We start from the raw sequence: 21,543 nt of genomic DNA, 5'->3' as shown, positions 1-21,543 counted from the left end.
AGCCGAAAACCACTGGAGTCCACAACAGGTCATAAATATTATTTACACCGTCATTCAAGTCCTTTATTTTACAATTAAACTGATTCATACAGTTATATAATTACTGAAGTACGTAGGATTTGTAGAGTTCAAACCATCAGAATTTAATATAAATCCACAAGACTCGTAAAGCTTCCTTTGATTACCAAAAGATCCATGGTCAATTAAGGATTACTCGGGTCCTTTCGGAAGACAACATTAAAAAAATAAAGACAAATCACTATTTAATTCAAACCTAACATTTACGCGAGCTTTTACTTTCTAAAACACGCAATGGTTCATAAGAACGTCAAAAATATATTCTCATATCAAGTCGACTTTGTCAGCAAATCATCCCATCTTTTTTCACGAATAATGTTGCCCCAGGGGCCCCACTCACATATTTTAATGACGGGGGGGTCCGGAGGATTTTTTTGGGTCTGACATTTTGGCCAAACTGGATTTTTTGGGGTCTATGAAAGACGCCGGGATTTTTTTGGGTCGCGAAAACAACAGAGGGATTTTTATGGGTATTGTATTTTTCATCAGCTCAAATCAAAAATAACATAAGCGCAATTTATAGTTTTGTTTTTGACCAAAACCAAAGTTGAAGTTGGCTTGAAGTTAGCTTTCCAGAAGATAAATAATAAAATTTGCTGATGCAAAAACACTGAGGGATTTTTTTGGGTATGCTAAAAAAAGTGGCGATTTTTCTGGGTAGACAAATTCTGAAGTTGGGATTTTTTGGGGTATAAAATATGAACCTCTGTCGGACCCCCCTCGTCATTAAAATGCGTGAGTGGGGCCCCTGGGAATGTTGCATTTCTCCCTCATTGTCACACAACACTCTAAATGCGTTACGTAGGACGCTACTCCGAATAACGCGTCACGCACACTCAAGGCTGAACGGAGAATAAATAATGCACAAATGCACATTTTACTTTCAAAACGAAATATTAAAATAGTTTTAAAATCTCTTAAGTACAACAAAACGAATGTTTTACGTAAAAATGATTAAATTTCAAGATATCGACCAACCCTATTAAAAATTTAATTCCCTCATAGCATAACCTACTTAGCAGAAGCACGAGAAATTGAGGGCGCAAATAAGAACGGCGGAGCAGTTGTTCCTTTCGTAAACGCTCGCTGCCATTTTTAAGTCACTTAAACATTTTTGACCTGTTATTGACACTGTTTCTATTAAAAAGAAAGAAAATTGCAACCCGAGGTTGAACCCGGACCTTTCGTACCCTAATCTCTCTCCCTTACCACTATACTACTACACCGACCAGCAAAAATTCCGAAAAATTTTACAAGGACAGTTTAACTGTTTTTCTTAACTGTTACATCACTAACAGGTGACCTTAGCCCTTTCCACAACGAAAATTTAACTTGGCTTCAACGTCGTTCTTTCTAAGACTATTCAAAAACGTATTATTTGCCTTATTGTAATTTAATGCTAGGTATATACTAAATCCATGGTGCCTAAAGGCTTGAGTAACAATCCTGGTCTCGACCGTTAAAAAAGGCAACGACCGTTTACGAAAAGGAAATAGGCAACAGGCGGCGCTTACCACGAGGGAGGAGGACGCACGCGTGTGTACAACCTCGTCCCCAGGGCGCTTTTCCCTGGCAAGCGCCCTGGGGACGAGGTTGTGTACTGCTTTATCGCACGAAGCACTTATCTCGCATCCTATGGAAAAGAACTGCTGTTAACTTCATTCATCCCAGTGAATGGACAATACTTTTCTCCAAAAAAAGAGAGAAGTGAAGCCCACTCGTCTTAACAAAGTCTTTTCCTCCTCTATGGGCGAGAAGGATCTCCAGGAGACTTTTGTTTAGAAAGACTAGGGCTTCTATAAAGAGGCCGGGAGATATCCTTTCTGCAATGGGTGTCTGCAAGAGTTCCTCCATTATTTACACGTTATTTACTTCAGATCTTCTTGTCTTTTGCTGGTCTATTCAGCCGCTACTGGAGACTCTTCCTTTGTCTTGTCATCCACAGAGGGTACTAAATCAGAAGGCGCCGAGTGTTCTTTCTCACCTTCTGACCGAGCTACTTTAGGACTATCTTCTCCTAAGGATCCTTTATCAGAGGGCCCGTGTTCCGAAGGCTGTTCATCAGAAGGCCCCTGTTCTGAAGGCACCTCGTTTGAAGGCCCCCGTTCTGAAGGCAGTTCGTTCGATGGCTCCTGTTCTGAAGGCGCTTCGTTCGAAGGTTCCTGTTCTGAAGGCACCTCGTTTGAAGGCCCCCGTTCTGAAGGCACCTCGTTCGACGGCTCCTGTTCTGAAGGCGCTTCGTTCAAAGGCTCCTGTTCTGCAGGCGCTTCGTTCAAAGGCTCCTGTTCTGAAGGCGCCTCAGGAGAAGGCCCCAAATCTGAAGACGCCTCGTTCAAAGGCTTCTGTTCGGAGCCCTCCTGTGCTGCCTCTCCACTTTGTTCTTGATCATTCTCAGGAGGCCCCCGCTCTTTTTCTCCCTCCTCCTCATCTTGCACGATTTTCTTTTCACTTTCATCATCTTCCGCGGACGCAGTTTCCTGTTCCTTGGAAGGTTCCTTGTATGTTGCCTCCTCAGTGGATGTACCATCTGCTGGTTGACTCACCTCATCAGCCTTAGGCTGTCTCTCAGGTTGCTCTTCTTCTGGTGAATCATTTCCGCCTTCTTCAGCAGTAGAGGAAGCAGGCTCATTCGTCTCTTCCTTTCTTTCCTCGTTGTCACCCTGCTCCAACTGTCCACCACTTGATTCAGGAACCATGTCACGTTGCTGCTCGTTTTCCGTAGCTTCCTGCTCCTCTCTTGTATCATCGCCTACTTTTTCTACTTCTTCGTCCCTGTCTTGTTTGTCCTGAGACTGCTCAGCACTGCCTTTGTCAGGTTGTGGATCTTCGCCGATATCTTGATTATTCTCTTCAGCATCCTCTGGTTCATTTCCCTTCGCTCTTTGATCCAGAAACTCTTTGATTTCATCCACGATCTCCCTTGATATTTGATTCATAGGAAGAAGTGTGAGGTCAACTATTGACTTATTACGCTTAACTGCTTCGAACAGTCTTTTTCCTCCGTTATCGCCAATCTTATTCCCTTCTAAATCAACAGATCGCAGGCTCTTGCACCTTTGCAGTCCTTCAGCAATAGCGATCGCTTCCTCGTCTCCAATCTTGTTAAAATCAAGAGACAAGTTTTCTATCGAGGTATTAGACGACAGAGCTTTGCTAATCTTCTGCCATCCTTCAAGTTGAATCGAGTTACCGCTGATCGTAAGAATTGTGATACTGTTGTTATTCTCAATCAGTCTTGCAATGTGTTGAGCGCCATCTTGTGTTAGACCGCAGTCTCCCAGGTCCAAGTTCATTAGAGATGGGCTTGGGTTTTCAAGTATAGCTTCTATTATGACTTGCACTCCCTTGTCAGCTAAAGGATTTGCGTGCAATCTACAACACGATAAAAAAAAGTTATAACGATGCTAACAATACTGCGAATTCGTAAAAAAAACTGCATTTTTTATTTTGACGGTCAACGATGACTGTAATATTGAAAGAGTTTCTAACAGTGCTGTGAGTTCGTAAAAAATGCGCTTCACGATCACTAAGGTCTCGCACGAGTTGGTCATTTGGCAAAGACAACGCGAGATTTTGTTTATAACTGTTGCCTCAGGACCACGCACTATAACATCAGCGAACGCAACTGAAGTTAAAACGAGCGCTCACCTACGATTTCCGGGCTGTCGTGCCATGTTTTAAGGGGCAATACCTATGCTTAATCTACTGTCTTTGCAAACAGCACTTTAAACAAGAATAACATTGAATTAAACTGTACAGAACACTACTCACAAGAGCATTTTAAGCGACTTGTTTTCCCTGATGATCTCAGCCACGTGTTTAGCACCGTCAGGTCCAATGCCGTTTACACTAAGGTTCAGCATCTACGAGGACAAATATTTCCTTTACAATAATTCAACCAAAAAGTAATTCCATGCAAAACAAATCTGTAAAACATGCTCGACCGTTGATAGAGTGGTACATTTGGGTGTCATTCGCGTATAACATCTACTGTACAGAGCGCCATCATCATTTTAACGAATATTTTAACAGGATAAAAAAACAGTTTATAAAAACACTGTTGTCAATGGGGTCCTGTAAAAAATAAACAACTAAAAGATAAAAAGATAAAAACTGTGGGACACGATAGTAAACTTAATGACTATGGCTATAAGATAAAATGCTAAAAGGCTATAACTATTTACGTCAAGTAATTCAAACATTAATTCGTTTGCCGTGGGAGTAAAGAGCCTTTCAGACATAATTGACATTCGTTAACTCTAAATAGTGCGGTCTTAGTTAAATGATGTTACCGGTGTATTCAGTTTTAGTAAAATCCAACTAGTGGTCTATCATCAATGCTGCGTTCTGATTGGTTGAGCTACTACTAGGCTATATGTTATAGCCCACTAGTAGCGAAATGCGGGGGCTTTTTGGCGGCAAAAAAGGATTGAAGTCTAGCTTTAACTAGCTAAAAGTTTTTTATTCTCGATATTTTTGACCAGCTAGTTTGATTTTGAAAGTGAAGAATGATCATTGCAGTAAATTTTCCAATCAAAGCAATTGGAAAGAAGAAGCCTGAAAAAAAATCAGGGCTTCAACGGGATTCGAACCCGTGACCTCCGCGTTACCGGTGCGTTGCGCTACCAACTGAGCTATGAAGCCACACATTGGGAGCGAGGTCAATTTATTGAATTCATATCTCCCATGAGGAGTCAAATGATGTGAAATGATGTGAAGTATATGATCATTCTTCACTTTCATCTACAACCGCAGTTCAAAAATGAATTATTTCATATATACTTCACATAGTTGGATTTTACTAAAACAATTATTCCTCTCGCCCTCATGGCCTCTGAGTCAGTGAGGCTGAAGGCCGAATGGGCTATTGACTCAGAACCTATTCGGGCTTGAGGAATAATTGTTGAGTATTAACTGCGATCCTTACTCTCAAATGATGTGAATTCTTCAGAGGATCCACTAGAATCTCCAGGGAGGAATCACCAGCTCCGGTATTTCGAAGAATAAAAGATCCGAGCTCTTCTCTAGCATCTAAAATTTTGGCAACTTCTTCAAACTAGAAATCACAGAAATAAGAAATAAATCATTCTTTGTGCTTCCAAAAGCAGTTACGTCGAAACAGAGCATCAAAAAACAGTTTCTAGTGTAAGCACCCAGAGTCTTGATTCAAAGGTCATACTTTGGGATTTCACTCGTCCGCCAAGAGAACTGGGCGGGATTTTCGACCTTAGTTTCTTTGACCTACTCACTGATGAAGAAATCAATTTTGAGGAGGTGTAAAGTTGTTCTTCCTCTAAGTCTGGGGACAAATTCCTTTAACCTTGACTCCTCAAATAAAATCTCTTCAGCAGCACTTTCACGTGGTTGGGTAATTGCTTGTTTTGGTTCGCGATCAAAACATTTCCAAAAGTGGAAAAGCTCTGGACTGTCCACTGCTCTCTGATGGTCAAACCACGCTTCACTTCCACGGACTTCCTCTCTCTACACTGGAATTTTTACAAGTAAACTACCAGACAGTGGTAAATAAACACTATTTAAAATTTACCTGATCTTTTGTCAGTTCAACACCAGCTATGTCAATGTCCTCTTTCCCTTCTAAAAGAGTCTGGACCGAGCCCTCATGCTTGGCTCCAGGCTTCACTCCAACAGCTTTTAAGGCTTGGTCAGGCAACTGACCGGTGGAGACTAAGTCGGGGTCACTACCAGGATCCTGATTTGCTATCTTGACAAGCTTCTTTTTCTTCTTCTTTGATTCACCATCTGTTGATAAACATGTAAGTTCATCGTTGTTAACCATTTACAAATGTTTCCAGAAATTCCGGTTGGAAAGTAGTAAATAAGACACGACTTTTCGAGTCGTTTCAATGGCAAATTTCCGGGAGCAACGGAACTTCTTGAAGAGTAGTTCTGTTATCACAGTAGGAATGTTTCAAACGGAAATTCGTGTTCCATTTCTTCAAAGTTATCTTTGATACCAGTTTCAGGCGTTGGCGGCCATTTTTACTAAATAAAACTGATTTGTGCAAAAATGGTAAACGCGATTCCGGGACGAAATTTACCAGTCTTGAATTTTGCTTATCATTTGCCCAAGCCGTGAACCGACCGGTTTGCTCAAGTAAAGGGGGTAATCAACCCATGAGTCCCTCAGTTTGTTATATTAGCAGTGATTTTATCAGTGATAAAAATCTAACGAAGCAGTGATATTATTAGTCAGATGTAAAACATAATGATCTGCAGGCCGGCTATTAACAACAAAGAGTCTTGGATATTCCTCAACGTACTGGCAAAATACAAACTAATAAAGTTCCCATGCGTTTCTTAAATTCTCAGATAGAGTTCCAAGATTGTGCGCAAAATGATCGCATGTCCACCGTAGAATTTTAGATGAATCTTCGAAATCTTCGGAAAAATGGTCGGTTCCTTTCCTACCTGATTTGTCCTCGTCTTCGCTGTCACTGCTCTCACTCTCACTGCTGCTACTGCTGCTACTACTGCTGCTGCTGCTGTCATCCGGCTCAGGAGATCTGACAGTTTCTTCAGCATCACCGTCCGCCTTCGCTCCGCTCTCCTCAGTCTCATCAGGGACTTCTTCCTCTTTATCTACCGTGGATTCTTCGTGGTTTTGTGTTTGTTCTTCTTCTGGAACTTCATCTTTTTCGTCTTCAAACACAGTGATGTCTTCATCAAATGAGACATTCTTGCTCTGCTTCCCCTCTGAGCTTGCTGCACTACCTGGCCGATTAGAAGACTGTAGGGAAAGCAGAGTTCAGTAAAGTTTTTTGCCAGTAAAGAAGAACTGAGAAAGATGTTTTTTTTGCAGTCAATGACACAAGCAGCTCGAAAGAAAAAAACCGAGTATTCCATACAGGAATTGAATCTAAGACCTTCTGGTTACTAGTCCAGATGGTCTACCACAAAGCTACAGGAGACCCATGGGAGCTAAGGACACTACTCTAGATTCATGTGACTAAGATTCTGCATACTGCTAGAGCTGGAATTATACTGGATGAGTTAAGAAGAACTGGCTACAAATTATCAATTCACTACAGTAAAAAACGACAGGCTTGTGTATAATAGAGTTATCTGGGGCAATAGTGCAACCCCCCAAGTTGCGACCATTTCAGTCGCCATGGCGCATAAAATTTTGGAACTGGCGACTTGATTTGTAAAATAGTCGCCAAGTTATAGGTTCGTAGAGAAACAAAAATATAATGGTAATCGCTTCTACTGAAATATGAAGACCATTACGAAGAGCTTCGTTCATAAACAACCTGTGCTCGTGATTATTTTTCTATTATCTTTTCTATTGTCCTTTTTCTATTCCATCAAGTAATGTTGTAAGGTTAACTTGCCACCGTCAAGGCACTCCAAGGATTATGTTGCGAGAACCACAGATCATAAAAATAAGAAGTCCTGTATCAAATAATTATACACTGTTACAAAAAAAACATCACACACCATACTTTACTTTCACACTCATCGTTTTGCCATCTCCGCCCGCAAACATAACATAACACTTACTTCATCTTTTCTTCCATCTGTTTCCTCCTCCACTTCATCAACTTCATCAGCTTCTTCCTGCTTTCCTGGCTGCTTATCTTCTGTTTCATCCTGAATCTCCTCCTCAGGTTCTTCCTCCTTATCGGACCCCTGATCGGACTTCTCAGACTTTTTATCGGACCCCTTGTCAGACTCATTATCGGACTTATCAGACTCCTTGTCGGACTCGTTATCAGACTTATCAGACTCGTCATCGGACTCCTTATCAGACTTCTTGTCGGACTCCTTGTCTGGCTCTTCACCATCACCGTTCTCTTTTTCTTTCTCCTCGTCAGACTCAAAATCCTCCTTGTAGTCTTCATTATTTTTCGCCTCGTTATTTTCGTTGTCCGTCACCTCTTTTTGTCCACTCTCGCTTTCTTTTTCTTCGTCCTTTTCCGGACTTTCTTCGAATTCATCATCGTCGTATTTGTCGGTTCCTGACTCTTCCGCCGCCGCAACTACTTCACCTGATGACCAAGTTATTAAAACTAATTCTCAAACTTATTAATAATTCATAAATCAAAATCCAAAGGAAATTAATGTTTAATGAGTGTTTGGAAATGAGATGAAAAACTGCTCATTTTTGCATCCTTAATTTCTCCTTCTAACATCATTTCGTTTGAGAAGTAATATCAAGCATTCGACACAGTGTTTCATCACCAGATGAAACACCTCGAAGTTCGTCAAAAATACTCCGCTGCGCGTCATAGTTTTAACTCTTTTCTCAGTGTTGCATCTGGTGATGAAACACTGCGTCTTATGCCTGATATAAAACTTACTCGTCTTACTCTAAAAAAGAGGTCAAACTTCAACTGAACGATTAAAAAGAGACAGTACCAGATTAGAGTACTGCTCATTGTCTTGTACTCTTTCACATGCATGAAAAAAGAACCAACCTAACCAGCACAACAAGACTCCGAGATTCGTGAGGTTTTGCAAGACACGTAATTCTAGTACTAGAGAGATTACTTTGAGAGAAATCGTTTGAGAAAACGCTGCTATTGTAAATGACGAAACATTTTTGCGAAAGGAAGTTGAATGTTAAAATTAATTTACCTTCTTTATCGGCTTGTTCCGGGTTATCCGGTGCCGCTCCGGTTGCATCGTCCTCTTCAATAGTTACTTCCTCTTCCGGTTTACTACTATCCTCGTCACGGGGAGTCTGGGTACTATTGTCCACCATATCCCCATCTAGGAAAAAAGAACCCTCGGTTAACCTTTTCTTGGCTAACAAAAAAAGGCGCACGACTACATAAACAAAACTATACAATTACTCCTTCTTCTTATCAAGCTCGAAATCAGAAGAAACCTTGGCATCATTCCTCACCATAATTTATCGACTATTGCTCTATTGATTCAAAGTACCAGAATTGTCAAAAAATATGGTTGTTTCACATCAAGATCGCCCATGACCGTTTAAAAATGTCCAAAATATAAAATGTTCAGATAACTAAGGAAACTGCGAGAACACAAGTGTGATGGACAATTATAAGCTTTACGGGTTGTATTCAGCTCAGTCCTGACACTTAAATTTAAGCTAAAAATCTTTTACTTTTAAAATAACTTCAAAATATATTTTGAAACTAGAGTACTCTGTAGAGTTTAATTTTGGTCATTTAGAGAATGAAGGCTGATAAACCTCAGTCTGGTGATAAACAAGACTAAAAAACTTCACCGTAGCGAGTTTTAAGTTGCAGCAGTAACTTTGTTATATTGTTACATACTGCTATACCGTTATTTATCCTTATGCGATAATTTTTCAAAAATCAAACTTTTAAATTTAGCAACACATAATTTAGTTATAGTTTTATCTTTCTTTTGCACTTACGAGAGAGTACTTTGAAACTGTTACTGGTAGGGTATGCTTTAACTCTCAGGCTCCGTGAATCTGCAATGTATTTTAACCTTATTTACTTTTTGTCATTGAATTATTTTGTTTTCCTTGAAGCTTTTTAATTCCGATTTACGAGATGCAAGTTTCTGGCAAACGTCACCAAAGCTTTCTGTAGTTTCAAGCTTTAGCTACATGTGATTCTAGTTGTTGAATACAACAATAATTAGGTGTAAATCAAATAACTAGCTTTATCGGGTAGAAATGAAAAATCATAGCCAGCAAATACAGCCATCTCCCCTCGCTTCTTGCCGCTAGGGACGTCTGCGCCTCAACCGCAAAAATCCACTAATGATGACGTAAAATCTGTCCAGAATCCACTCAGGAGCTATGATTGGTCAACGGCTGTATTCACAGGCTAGAAAATTCGCACATATCAATAAATGACCTGGCCACATGCCGTTTTTATTTTTATTCTTATTTTTTAAACATGAAATACTTTAGAAAACAAATGGATTGGATGCTACACCAAGCCCCTTTAAATGCCTCATCATTTAAGTAATTCACAGCGCTCTGTGAACAAGATTTATGCTGGTCTATCCCTGGGTTACCGTCCTTGTGTAAGGAAACCATCCAAAGCAAAATAAGTCTAAACAATCAACATGCTCATTCTCCACATTGTTCTCCATATATTTCTTATGGTACTTGTTGAGAGAATTTGTTCAATCATCAAGACATTTCATCTTAATTCCATTCATTCTCATGACCTGTATGATCGCAGTCAGTATTATTGTTCGGAGAAATGAGAAACTGCTTAATATAGGGCTTAAAAGAAAAAGGATGAAAAAAAGTCTAACTGTCCTGCTCACAAGCAAATAGACCCCCTGCAGCTGGTCATTCTTTGGTACAAAACCATCATGCTGGTGAGCATGCACAAGAGTCGCACTAGGACAACACAAACAAAGGAACTGATTTACGTTTTAACCCTTTAGGTCCCAAGAGTGACCAACACCAATTTTCTCCTAAGAACATCAGCAGATCATCAAGAGTAAAAGTTATGAGAATTACTAAATTGATTACCATAGGGAGAATGCTATGACCTTAAACCAAATTCTCTTAACTGTTCTTAAAGGAAAAGTATGGAGATCAGTCTGGAGAATATGTATGTGGATCTTAGGGCTTAAAGGGTTAAATGATTCAAGCTCTTTGTTTTTTCTGCCCCAGTGCATTCCTTGCTCTTCGAAATGGTGGTATTGTACCACATGAATGGCTAGATGCAACAGCCAGGTCTGTTGAATATGGTCAACAGCTAAAACAACTAAACTACCTAACTGAAGATAAGTATTGGAAAGGATTTAAGGTTAGAATCATACAAGTAAAAGCCCATAGGGTTTACCTTTCTGTTGATCTGCATCATCATCGCCTGGTGGTTTGATTTTGGTTATGATGACATCAAACACCTGCCCTTCCTCTTCTCCTTCTTCCTGCTCTTGTTCATTCACAGCCTAAAAAAATAAAACTTTATAAGCCACAGAGAAGGCCATGTGTCAAGTGGATTGGGATTCAATCATTACTAGCATCGCAATCATCATTAGATTTATCAGCGCCATTGCCGTCATCATAATCATCACCATTCCCATCATCATAATCACAATCACAATAAAAAGAATGTTTTATTATCACCATCAACATCATCATCGCCATCTGCAACTTGCATTGAATATTCACACCAGAGACTCAAATGCATGCCTAGGGCCAGTTGCATAAAGTCGACTCTCCCCTAACAGAAGCGTTGTAAAGACACACCCCCTCACTAAAACGGACACCTATGGTTGGTCCCTGCCTTTCTGTACAACTTTTAGTTGATCCTCTATAAGCTGGACACCTCCAGAAGATGGACACATAGTGACTGCAGTCCCAAAGTTGTCCACCTTAGAGAATATAGACTGTAAAATGTAACAATGGATCTGACTGCCAACACCTGGCATTCAAATAAAAAGTTTGAGTGGGCTTAACATCAGACGTCCTACATCAGACGCCCTACATTAAAATTTATGCAAATGGGCCCTTAGACTAAGAGTAGGTTCTCATTTTCCCCAGTTATAGCTTAGGGAACAAAATACACGAGCATGCATGGAAATTGCCATGTGCGAGGATGCATGGTGACAAACTGTGGGGCCATTTATAGTTCAATGGCCCCTTGGCATGTTTCAAGTTCTGTACGTTTCACTTTTATTTTATTGATGATGACTTAAGATAAAAAGATTCCACTTGCCTCTGTTAGAAAGGTTTTGTTTCTCTCATCGTCTTCATTACCCCGGCTTGCTCTATGTTTACTTTTGTAACCTTTATGAGCTGATGCAATTTGACATCTGTAACAAGGTGCAGCGCCCTCCACCATGACAAACTGAAAATGGCCATTCTTTCCTCCGAGAATGTGGCCAGGTTTATGTTTGTACTCACAGCATGAGCTTAAACGAATGTCTTGCATGCCATCAATGTAAAATGTCAGGCCAAATGGGGCTCCTCTGTGCCGCCGTGAAATGAATGTGAAGATTGCTGCAAATGGAAAAGTAGCACTGGATTGCTATACAACAAAATTAATCTACAGTCCAACCCATTAAATACAGACAATAAGGGGATCATAGAAAGTGTCCATATAAAGTTAGTTGAATTTAGAGAAAAATGTAAGGGCTTCCATGCCCCATGAACAAAGCAAACTGTCCATAATACTGGTTTTGACCATGCCAACAAAGTATTGTCAAAGGATAGTAATACATTGAGAAACAGACCAGATATAGTTTACCTCACATTCATTTGAATTAAAAATGAAATTCAACTCAAAATGGTTTTAACTTAGTTTGACTGTTAATTTCCATTGAGCAAAATTAGAACTATGCTAAAATCAACCCGAATTTCATTTTGATCTACCTAAATGTACGTTATGTTCACATGAACCTATGTAATCATTATTTGCTGCAATAACAAGTATGCATTAATACAGTAACTGGGAATGAACAGGAGTAGGAATTAAATGATTGCAGTTGCATTTATTCTGCCTCCCTGATTTAGCCTTAATCAACTACTTATCCTCACTAGACTGACTGTAAGTACACATACAAAAAATATTGGATAAAGATATTGGTCCAAGGATAAGGGCAAATATATAAGAAATCTGTTTATTTCAAGGCACAACTTTCTAGATTTTAAACACATGAAGACTTAAACAATACTTCTAAAAAGCATGCAAAATTTTACATCAATTATTTAATTATGCAAATTCCAAAAAGTGAAAGCTCCAAAAAAAGCATACAAATCACAAAGATTAGCACTGGTCTGCCAAATTAAGGTACAGTGTACTTCCTAGTAATTAAAAGACTGCACACAGGGTGCCCAGTGAATGCCTATGTGGCTTCCAGTCCATGGTTACAACTAGATTAAATAACAGGTCTTACTGTTTGGTGGTAGAAGTTCTCTGAAGACACAAAGAGTACTGCCTCCACAGTGTTGCTGTAAAACCATTACTTCTGAAAGTCTATCTTCTGGGAACATGCTGTTAGTAAGAATAAGGCTTGGACCAAGAAATTTCATCGTCACCTCTGCCATGGACTGAAGCTAAAGAAAATGAAAAAACATTGCCTATATTAACATATGAGTTTTCCTTACTGTACTACTCTTATTTGTATGGTACTGTTACAGGGAATGTGTTTAACAATCAAGCCCTTTTATCCTTGATAATAGCACAGTATACAAATTAATTACATCAGAGTGACATATATTTACAATGCATAACTTTTACCTTTAATGTCATTTTAAAGACAAAAGTCTAACAAACATGAGTTGACATTTCAATGACAAAAGACAAACAAATTTGAGGAATTTGCTGAATGTTAAAATTCGATTTGTTTGTCAGAATTTCAGTTCTTTAAAGTAACTGACTGTGTGCATTGCCATTGCCAGGTAGTAATATTACTCTCATAATCTTTAATTGTTAATAATTGTTAACCTTAATCATTGATCTTTGTTGCTTATGCAGACAATTCAAAAACATTTGAGCTAGGCAACAGGTTTGAATACTGTAGTAGAATAACCAATTTCATCATTAAGGTAGAGGGACAGCAGGGGCTGCAAATTCTGCAAGCAGCCAATGCCTTTTATCAGCCGCCATTGCTTGCTGATAGCACTGCTGGTGATATTCACTATTTTAGAGATTTTGGTTTTGTAGCATTGCTGTATTTTTGAACCAAGAAAACACATATCATAAAAATGTCTCCTCCAATAATTTACTGCTGATTATTATTATTCAGACTTTGCAAAAAGAAAGGAATGACTACCTGTACTCTGCGAGCAACTGCTGGTTCTGTTCTGGCCAGATAGTGAAACTAAAACAAAGTAAGTAATACAGAGTTAATTACTGCGTTACTTTAACGCAGAACAAATATCATAAACTTCCGCTTATAAGACCCACCCCCAGTTATAGGCCTATCTATCTGTAAACAAAAAAATACATCCAATTAAAAGCCCTCTGGGATATAAGCCCACTTCTAGCTTGTATTGAAATAAATTCGATTTTTTTACAGCATTTTTATGCTTGTTATAAAAAGGATTTTGATCAGTATTGCTGGGTAGTTAGTGTTTAGACATTCCCATTTTAAATTCCTCAGATATATGCCCTCCTAAAAACCCTTAAAAAGTTCTACAAAAAACTGTATAAGCCCAGAGCTTATAAGCACTGCAGAAATTTACAATACATGTATACATGCAAAGAGTAGCACACACCCAAGGCCAAGTACACTGCCGAATCACCAGTGCAAGCTAGAACATGACTGTATGCACAAATCAGTGAATATTTCATGCCAAACCAAAAATAATTCACTTTCTGTGAATTGTTTAGTTACTTGTACAAGTTTAGTATAAGAAGGTTGAGCACTCACTTGAGGCTCAAACTTTTCTATACACTTCTCTGGCATAATTTGTAAAAAACTCCATATGCTTGCAACAATTATCATACATTTCACTGAAAAGTGCACTCAGCTATAAAGCTACATGCCTCCCTAAACCTGTGTGCAAGCAAACTCCTGTACAAGACTTCTTGACATTGTGTATGGACTTGTATTGATGAAATGACGCTCTTAGAGATACAGCGACCATTGCATTGCCATTCCAAACAAAGTTTGACAACCTTAGTCGTGCAATGACAGCAAAGAGGTAGTGTATGCCAAAAGGTGTGCTGTACGTTCAGAATTTTTGTTTTACTTATTATACCACCATTTCAGTGAAAAACCAACAATTTGATGGAAAATATGAGATGAAAATGACATCTGCAGTTACATATGGAAAGGCTCAAATTTGAGTAAACAGCAGTTCATACCCGTTGGAGCTTGACTCCTCTCCTTGGTGTGCCAGCTGCTCTAGATCGGCGAGGAGTGCCTGAGGGGGGAGGTGCAGGGGCTGGATAGGTAGCAGGGCGGTACGCCCTTGTGTAAGGCGAGGGTCCCAGCTCCTCTGTCTCATCCTTCAGGTAGCCATTTGTCTGTGAAGGGTTTTCCACCTATCATATACAAATAATTATACACATGTTTCTCATTATAAATTATGCTATAAATGCTATTATTTTTTCCTAGCTTTAAGCACCAGAGCTCTTGCAAGCACCAAAGGAAAAGGAAAGCCCCATAATCAACCCACTGACTTGAAAATTTAATAATTATACAGCCACGTAGATAATATTTCATATTCTATGTTGATGACTGACTGTGCATTTCCTAGATACTTGATCAAGCAAATGCAGATACTTCTTGCCCAGCATCCACAAGGATCTTGTCTGATTGCTATCTTCTTCTTAAGCTGGAACTTTGCAGTAGCTAGAGACTCACATAATCCCTAGTTATATTTTCCCTAGAACTTATATTTTTCATAGTTTATAGAGTTTATAATTTTCTCTTTTTTTCTCTTTTAACCTAAATCAAACTGTAATTTAATCAAAGGGCAAGTAATAGGTTTAACTATATCCTGCCCTCTCCATTTATTCTTGTAACCTGATATTTAATTCTACAAATAGCATCTTCATCTTCAAATCTTGTAATACAATATAAATGGCTTGTAAAATAAATAAATGGAGGAAACAAAGTAATATACTAAACTAATAAACTAAATTTATCGTTAAAAAGATAAAGCTAATACCCAAAAATTTCCATTATCTATAATTTCAAAAAAAGGCTACATGAGTGGCTACTGCTACATTGTACAATGAAGAGGATCAAGGTTGCACTGTCTCTGTTGAATTGTGGTAGAGAATGCATTATAATCATGCTGACTGACTGACAGCAGTCTACAGTGTAGTTTACTTTATCATTACATACCCTGTAGTAAATCTTTTGTGTGTCATCATCATAGTATATTTCAGAGGGTTGTATTGGCCCCTCGTCCTCTGTAGTGCTATCCTCAAGGACTGCTGGTGCAGTTGAAGGTCTTTCTCTGTATTTATCTTTTGCAGCTTTGCGCTGTAGATGAGCTGTCCTCTCTCTGGGTGAGAGTAATGGAAGAATATCTTCATCGCCCTTTCTTTTTCTCCCTTCCTAAAAATAAATAGACCATGAACAATGACAAGTTAGGAAAAAAAACATTGAAAGTCAATGGCTTAAAGTGCAAAGAAATTAATACCTCAACCATTCCAAAAAATCATATGACTTTTAAAATGGATAGCCTTATATTAGTCTAATACAAGTATTAAAACAAGAACTTCACTTTGATGTTCAGATTGCTTATAGTTTGGTTCTTTTGAAATTATCTCATGTGAAACAAAAGGAGCATTACTACAAATAAAGACATTTTGGGAACAATTCATCACCCATTATTGTAAAGAAAGAAAACCCCACTTCCCTTTCACCACTACACCCAAAATCATGCAATCACAGCGTTGTAAAATAGTCAGATCTTAAGAATAAAGTAGGACTGGAATAGGTCAAGAGGAAGACAGAGCTCAGGAGTGTTAAAAACAGACAGTTTCTCACCTTTGATTCAGGTTCTGCTGTCTATGAGGATGGATGAAAAACTCAGTTGGAAAGATCATAGAAGAAAAAGAAAGTTTAAGGAACCAAAGACACAGAAAGAAGCATAGTTCGAGATGGCTAATATAACATCTCTTAGCTTTATGAATACATGTAATACAGTGTAAGATGAAAGTATTAACAATCCAAAGAAATATGTAATAAAGACTTATTTTTCATTGCTAAAATTTGTTCGTCCAGAAATAAAAAACAGGAAAAGAGAGCTTCTTCTGTCTAAATTAAGCAACATCCAAATGGCCATGATAACTGATTTCAGTTGGCCAAAAAATTAATGTACAACCATACATGTAGGTAAAAACTAGTAACAGCTATCATCACGATTATACTACAATGGCTTTATTAATAAAATACAGTGCTAAACTAACTCTTAAAACATAGACTAAGTTAAATTTATACCCAATCTACTGGTACACATAGGAAAAAAAACTAAGGTATATCAGATATACCTTTTAAGGTGCACAATGTTACTCCCTAATATTTTAACACAGTATCAGTGGGCCTGACAAAAAGATTAATCTGAGATTACTTTTTTATGTCCCCATTTTAATTAAAAATAAAAGGAACATTAATTTATTACCTTGACTCTTCTAACCAGTTCCACTTTGTAGATATCATCCAGCCTCTTTCTTATCTCATACTGTCGTACTCTCTAGCGTTAAAAAAATACATCAAGCGGTTTAGAAACTTACAAAAGTGGCCAAAGTCAGAATTCAACAAATTTGAAAACTTCCTCAAAATGTAAAATGCTAAAAAACAATTTACAAAAACACAAGTTTTGCTAAAGAGGTTTCATTTGAATGGTCACAGCACAGGATAGCCTGAACTTCAGACAATTACTCTGAGTCGTTTTTAATCCCTCAGTGACAAGTACTCCTGAGGGAGTAAAAATGACTCAGAAGTATTTAATATCGTCTGAAATTCAGGCTAAGCATAGGATTTCATCCATAGACTCAGAGTCAGAACTACATACTAATTGAACGGCAGTCGAGAGTGTGAAACTACTGCTGAGGAGGTTTCATTTTTCATCACCATAAATGTAGGATTTCATTTACAAACTCAAGAGTTAGTGCCACCTTAAAACAACAATACATCATTATTTTACTCTGAGGGTTAACCCTTTAAGCCCCAATATCCACATACAAATTCTCCAAACTGATCTCTATATATTTCCTAAAAGAATGAGTTGAGAGAATTTGATAAAAAATCAAAGTATTAGGTAGTAGGTTATCATTCAACTAATTCTCATATAACCTCATCTCATGATAATGTATGGGTATCGTTAGGAGAAAACTGCTGTTGGTCACTATTGGGATTTAAAGGGTTAAAGGGTAAAAAAGAATAAGACTAGTGAAAGTGCTACATATATATAGATACAAATTCTTACCTCTAAATCTAATGTCTTGTGTACAATTGCAGTTGCTAAAAGATCACGTACATGTTTTCGGTGTTCCTTTTTTGCCATGTTTAGCCTGTATGTTTTCTCATCAATAATTTTCCCTCCCTTGGTGACCTGTGGGGTATAATGTTTAATTTAATCAAAACACGGTTTTTGATTCCCTCATCCATTTTTCACATGTAACTTTAAAATTTTTCTCTGTTGGCGATATCATGTCCCAAAAAAAACCCAAATCATCATTCGTTCATCATTTTGTAAGTCTCGCCATACCCATGTTTTTATGTACATGCGGTTGATGCATATTAACTGGCATCTATTTTCAATATGAGTAATAATATGAGGACAAGAAGAAAAAGATCTTGTACTGATAATCATATTTGTTATGGATGCTTTACATGTAACTTCTTTTTAATAATATTACACGTAATTACAAGTAAATTTGTAACTATACATTTATATCTATATTATTTTTAAAAAACACTTTACTTCTAAAAAAATTGCTAAATGTTGTCTAACTTATCACATAAAATCTTACCAATCCAGATCTCTTTAAATGCCTTTTCATGCGTGAATTAGAAAAATATCCAGCTAGGTGTTTGTCCTGCAAGCTGTTGTATGAGGCCAACGGACTGCAAGGTAAAACAGAGATGATTGCTAATGTTTGTCAACAATTCAATAATAATTGTAAGTAGGTTAATAATATTATTACATTGTACAGTTCATGACTCATTTTTGAGTCATCAATAAAATCTTTTTGTCGCAAACAAATACTACTGTCATCACAGTCAGGTATCCACATAAATGCTAAGCTGAATCTATAATTCAAGCAAGAATCAACAAAGTTGCAGGTTTGAAGAATTTCATTGTAAAACAATATAATAATATTGTGTTTGGCCAAAGTGAGCAATTTGACTCTCTCAATCAGATAAGCATGTGCATCTGTGATCATAGCATTTTAACATGTACATTACAACAAATCTTAATTCATAATCTAAAAATATGTAAACCTCATCATCAACATCATTAACATCATCATCATCATCATTAGTATCATTATTATCTAACTAAACACATAGAATTAAATAATTAAATACAAGTACTGTATCAGTACTGTATTAAGTTCATAAGTCAAGAATGAGAACTTAAGAATTTGTTTTTATAGGAGACATCACTGTTTACAAACAATGTTTTTGTTATTCAAATTTGTAACAAGTGAAACAAAAATATCTTTTGCTACAAGAACCAAATGAATGCACTTCTGATTGGCCAGGGCTGTTATTAAGAGCCAGGGGCCAGGGATTTCCCCCAGCTACTATAAATGTGACCCCAACTACTTTTAAATTTTCAGGACAAGTAAATTCAACGTTTGCTAATTCTTCAAACAAAAGCCGATTGCCTATCGTGCTATTCTTTAAAAGGTGCTTTTTAGGTTTAGAAGCACTGTAAATTGCTCCAAACCTTGCTCTGACGTCGAATGACTTGTTCTTCGACATTTTTAAAATATCCCTTGGCAGTTTTGGCTCAAACTCCTGCTGCATACATTTGTATGTATTGCAATGCATTTTCAACGACTTCTACTGCTGTTTGTTGCTTCCAACTCAGGAAAAAAGTATTGAGATTGGACGCTACCTCATATCAGGGCTCAGATAGAACTGTCCAGCGCCTTTGTTTATGACTACAAAATGAGCAGGAGTGGCAGTTCTACGAGGAATTCGCACCTCACCCAGGGGGGAAGAACGACAATGATAACCATGCCTGTGAACCGAATAACATCACAGTGCAAAATAAAATTATCGCAAAAATACTGCCCATGAATAAATTTACAACTTGGAAATTCTTGTCACTCCTTCCTTCAATGAATGGGTAGTTTTTTCTTGATTATGTTTTGCTCTGCAATACATGTTTATACAGATCGGTTCACAGACATGGGCATCATTGTCATTCGTCCCCCCTAGCTGAGGTGCGAATTCCTCGCAGAGCTGCCGCTCGTGCTCATTTTGTAGTCATAAACAAAGATGCTGGACAGTTCTATCTGAGCTTCGATACAAGGTAGCTTACAATCCCAATACCTTTTTCCTGAATTGGAAACAACGTACAGCAAGAAAAGCCGTTGAGGATGCATTGCAATACATCAAAATGTATGTAGCAGGAGTTTGAGCCAAAACTGTCAAGGGATATTTTAAAAGTGTCGAGGAACAAGTCATTCGACGTCAGAGCAAGGTTTGGAGCAATTTATAGTGCTTCTAAAACTGAAAAGTACCTTTTAAAGAATAGCACGAAAGGCAATCGGCTTCTGTTTTCGGAATTAGTAAACATTGAATTTACTTGTCCCAAAAATTGAAACTAGTGTCTCCTTCTTCCTGATAGTAATTCATTTTTTGAAATTCCAAAACTGTTTCACAGCTGAATTTTGAGCGACTTTTAGTAACGGACTTCTGCTCCAACGATTTTTCTGAAATTCCTCTGGCATGTTTATTATATCAATTTAAAAGCTGACACCAGAAATTTCAGTAAAAAATATCAGCAAAATGTTTCACTAGACGCGATTTTGTTTGAACAGTAGGGTCCTTTTAAGCGCCAATTTCTCAAGAAATATTTACCATCACTGAAATCAGAATATTTCGTATTATTGCCGAATGAAATCTGTTGTTCTTTGCAAAGTTTCGCAGCCATCGCGTTAAAATCGAAAAAGTTATGGCGGAAAATTTGTCACAGCTAAATGCTCTAGTATTAATTACGGAGCCACCTTAACAGAGGTTTCACTGTATTGTTGTCATGGTTTTTTTTTTTTTGCAATATATTTCATTGATCAGGATTCTTTTTGTTTTAGTGACATTTGCTAGTTTACCGAGGTAAGGATAGAATGACTTAAAAGTTTTACTTTCAGTATCTTCTGCAAGATGGTATATTTACATTTCCCTATCTGCAAATAATGCCTATGGTTAAAAATAATATATTGATCACATATCCCTCTTGAGAATTAAGAGACATTGTTTTGTTATTTAAACTGACCGGCCATTTTGAGTCTAAACAAAACAAAATTTAACAAAAAAATACACCTCGAGGTAAAGACTTAGAAAGGAGTACGGAAATCTAAATTCTCGATTTCTTAGAGTCATCCACCGCCTCGCAAACCACGAGTCTGTCCTACTAAGAACCAGCTGTTTTGTTGCCCTGCGGCGACTGATTATTAAATACATCAAAGCATATGTAGTGCAACAGCAGTTTCTATTATATAATCAAGCTTAATGATAAAATCGCCAATCACTTCGTTATATGGAAATGGAAACCAAATGGTTGAATTCGAGGAGTTGTGTTACACTGTTCAAACACTGAAATACAAATATTCAAAATTTAACTCTAGCTAAAACTACAGCAAATTTGACAATGCTTGTTTTATTGACGAATAACATAAACTAAGGTAAATCGTATTAAAATATCGGATTGGAAATCCGTTCGTGAAAGCACCCCAACTCGCAGAGTCGATAAACTGATTTTCCTTTACAACAACTGAGGTTTTACTTGGCAACTAATTTTACACTGGAAGCTTAACGTTCACATGAAACACGCAGCGAACAACATACATTAGAAGGATCGAGATTCTTTGAGCTACAAGTAAAATAGGTTTT

At 37.8% G+C, this 21,543-nt stretch overlaps 1 protein-coding gene across 1 annotated transcript in view; it reads right to left on the bottom strand.

Moving 5' to 3' along the window:
- Window positions 1–825: 825 nt before the first annotated feature.
- The window catches only part of LOC140945668 (uncharacterized), a 21,290-nt gene continuing 572 nt past the window's right edge, over window positions 826–21,543 (bottom strand). Inside the window, exons 2-17 of the mRNA XM_073394691.1 lie at window positions 18,450–18,543; window positions 17,903–18,028; window positions 17,096–17,167; window positions 15,811–16,026; window positions 14,823–15,002; window positions 13,786–13,833; window positions 12,907–13,066; window positions 11,727–12,010; window positions 10,848–10,956; window positions 8,677–8,811; window positions 7,600–8,087; window positions 6,508–6,826; window positions 5,624–5,838; window positions 5,006–5,134; window positions 3,850–3,941; window positions 826–3,450 (exon numbers count right to left, since the gene is read on the bottom strand). Coding sequence (XP_073250792.1) covers window positions 1,977–3,450; window positions 3,850–3,941; window positions 5,006–5,134; window positions 5,624–5,838; window positions 6,508–6,826; window positions 7,600–8,087; window positions 8,677–8,811; window positions 10,848–10,956; window positions 11,727–12,010; window positions 12,907–13,066; window positions 13,786–13,833; window positions 14,823–15,002; window positions 15,811–16,026; window positions 17,096–17,167; window positions 17,903–18,028; window positions 18,450–18,543 — 4,141 coding nt within the window. The 3' untranslated portion in view covers window positions 826–1,976. The remainder of the gene's footprint in view (window positions 3,451–3,849; window positions 3,942–5,005; window positions 5,135–5,623; window positions 5,839–6,507; window positions 6,827–7,599; window positions 8,088–8,676; window positions 8,812–10,847; window positions 10,957–11,726; window positions 12,011–12,906; window positions 13,067–13,785; window positions 13,834–14,822; window positions 15,003–15,810; window positions 16,027–17,095; window positions 17,168–17,902; window positions 18,029–18,449; window positions 18,544–21,543) is intronic.

Source organism: Porites lutea, chromosome 8, assembly GCF_958299795.1.
Source record: "Porites lutea chromosome 8, jaPorLute2.1, whole genome shotgun sequence".
NCBI lineage: Eukaryota > Metazoa > Cnidaria > Anthozoa > Scleractinia > Poritidae > Porites > Porites lutea.
The sequence above is the reverse complement of the archived record's forward strand: the minus strand, read 5'-3'. Positions and strand labels throughout refer to the sequence as shown.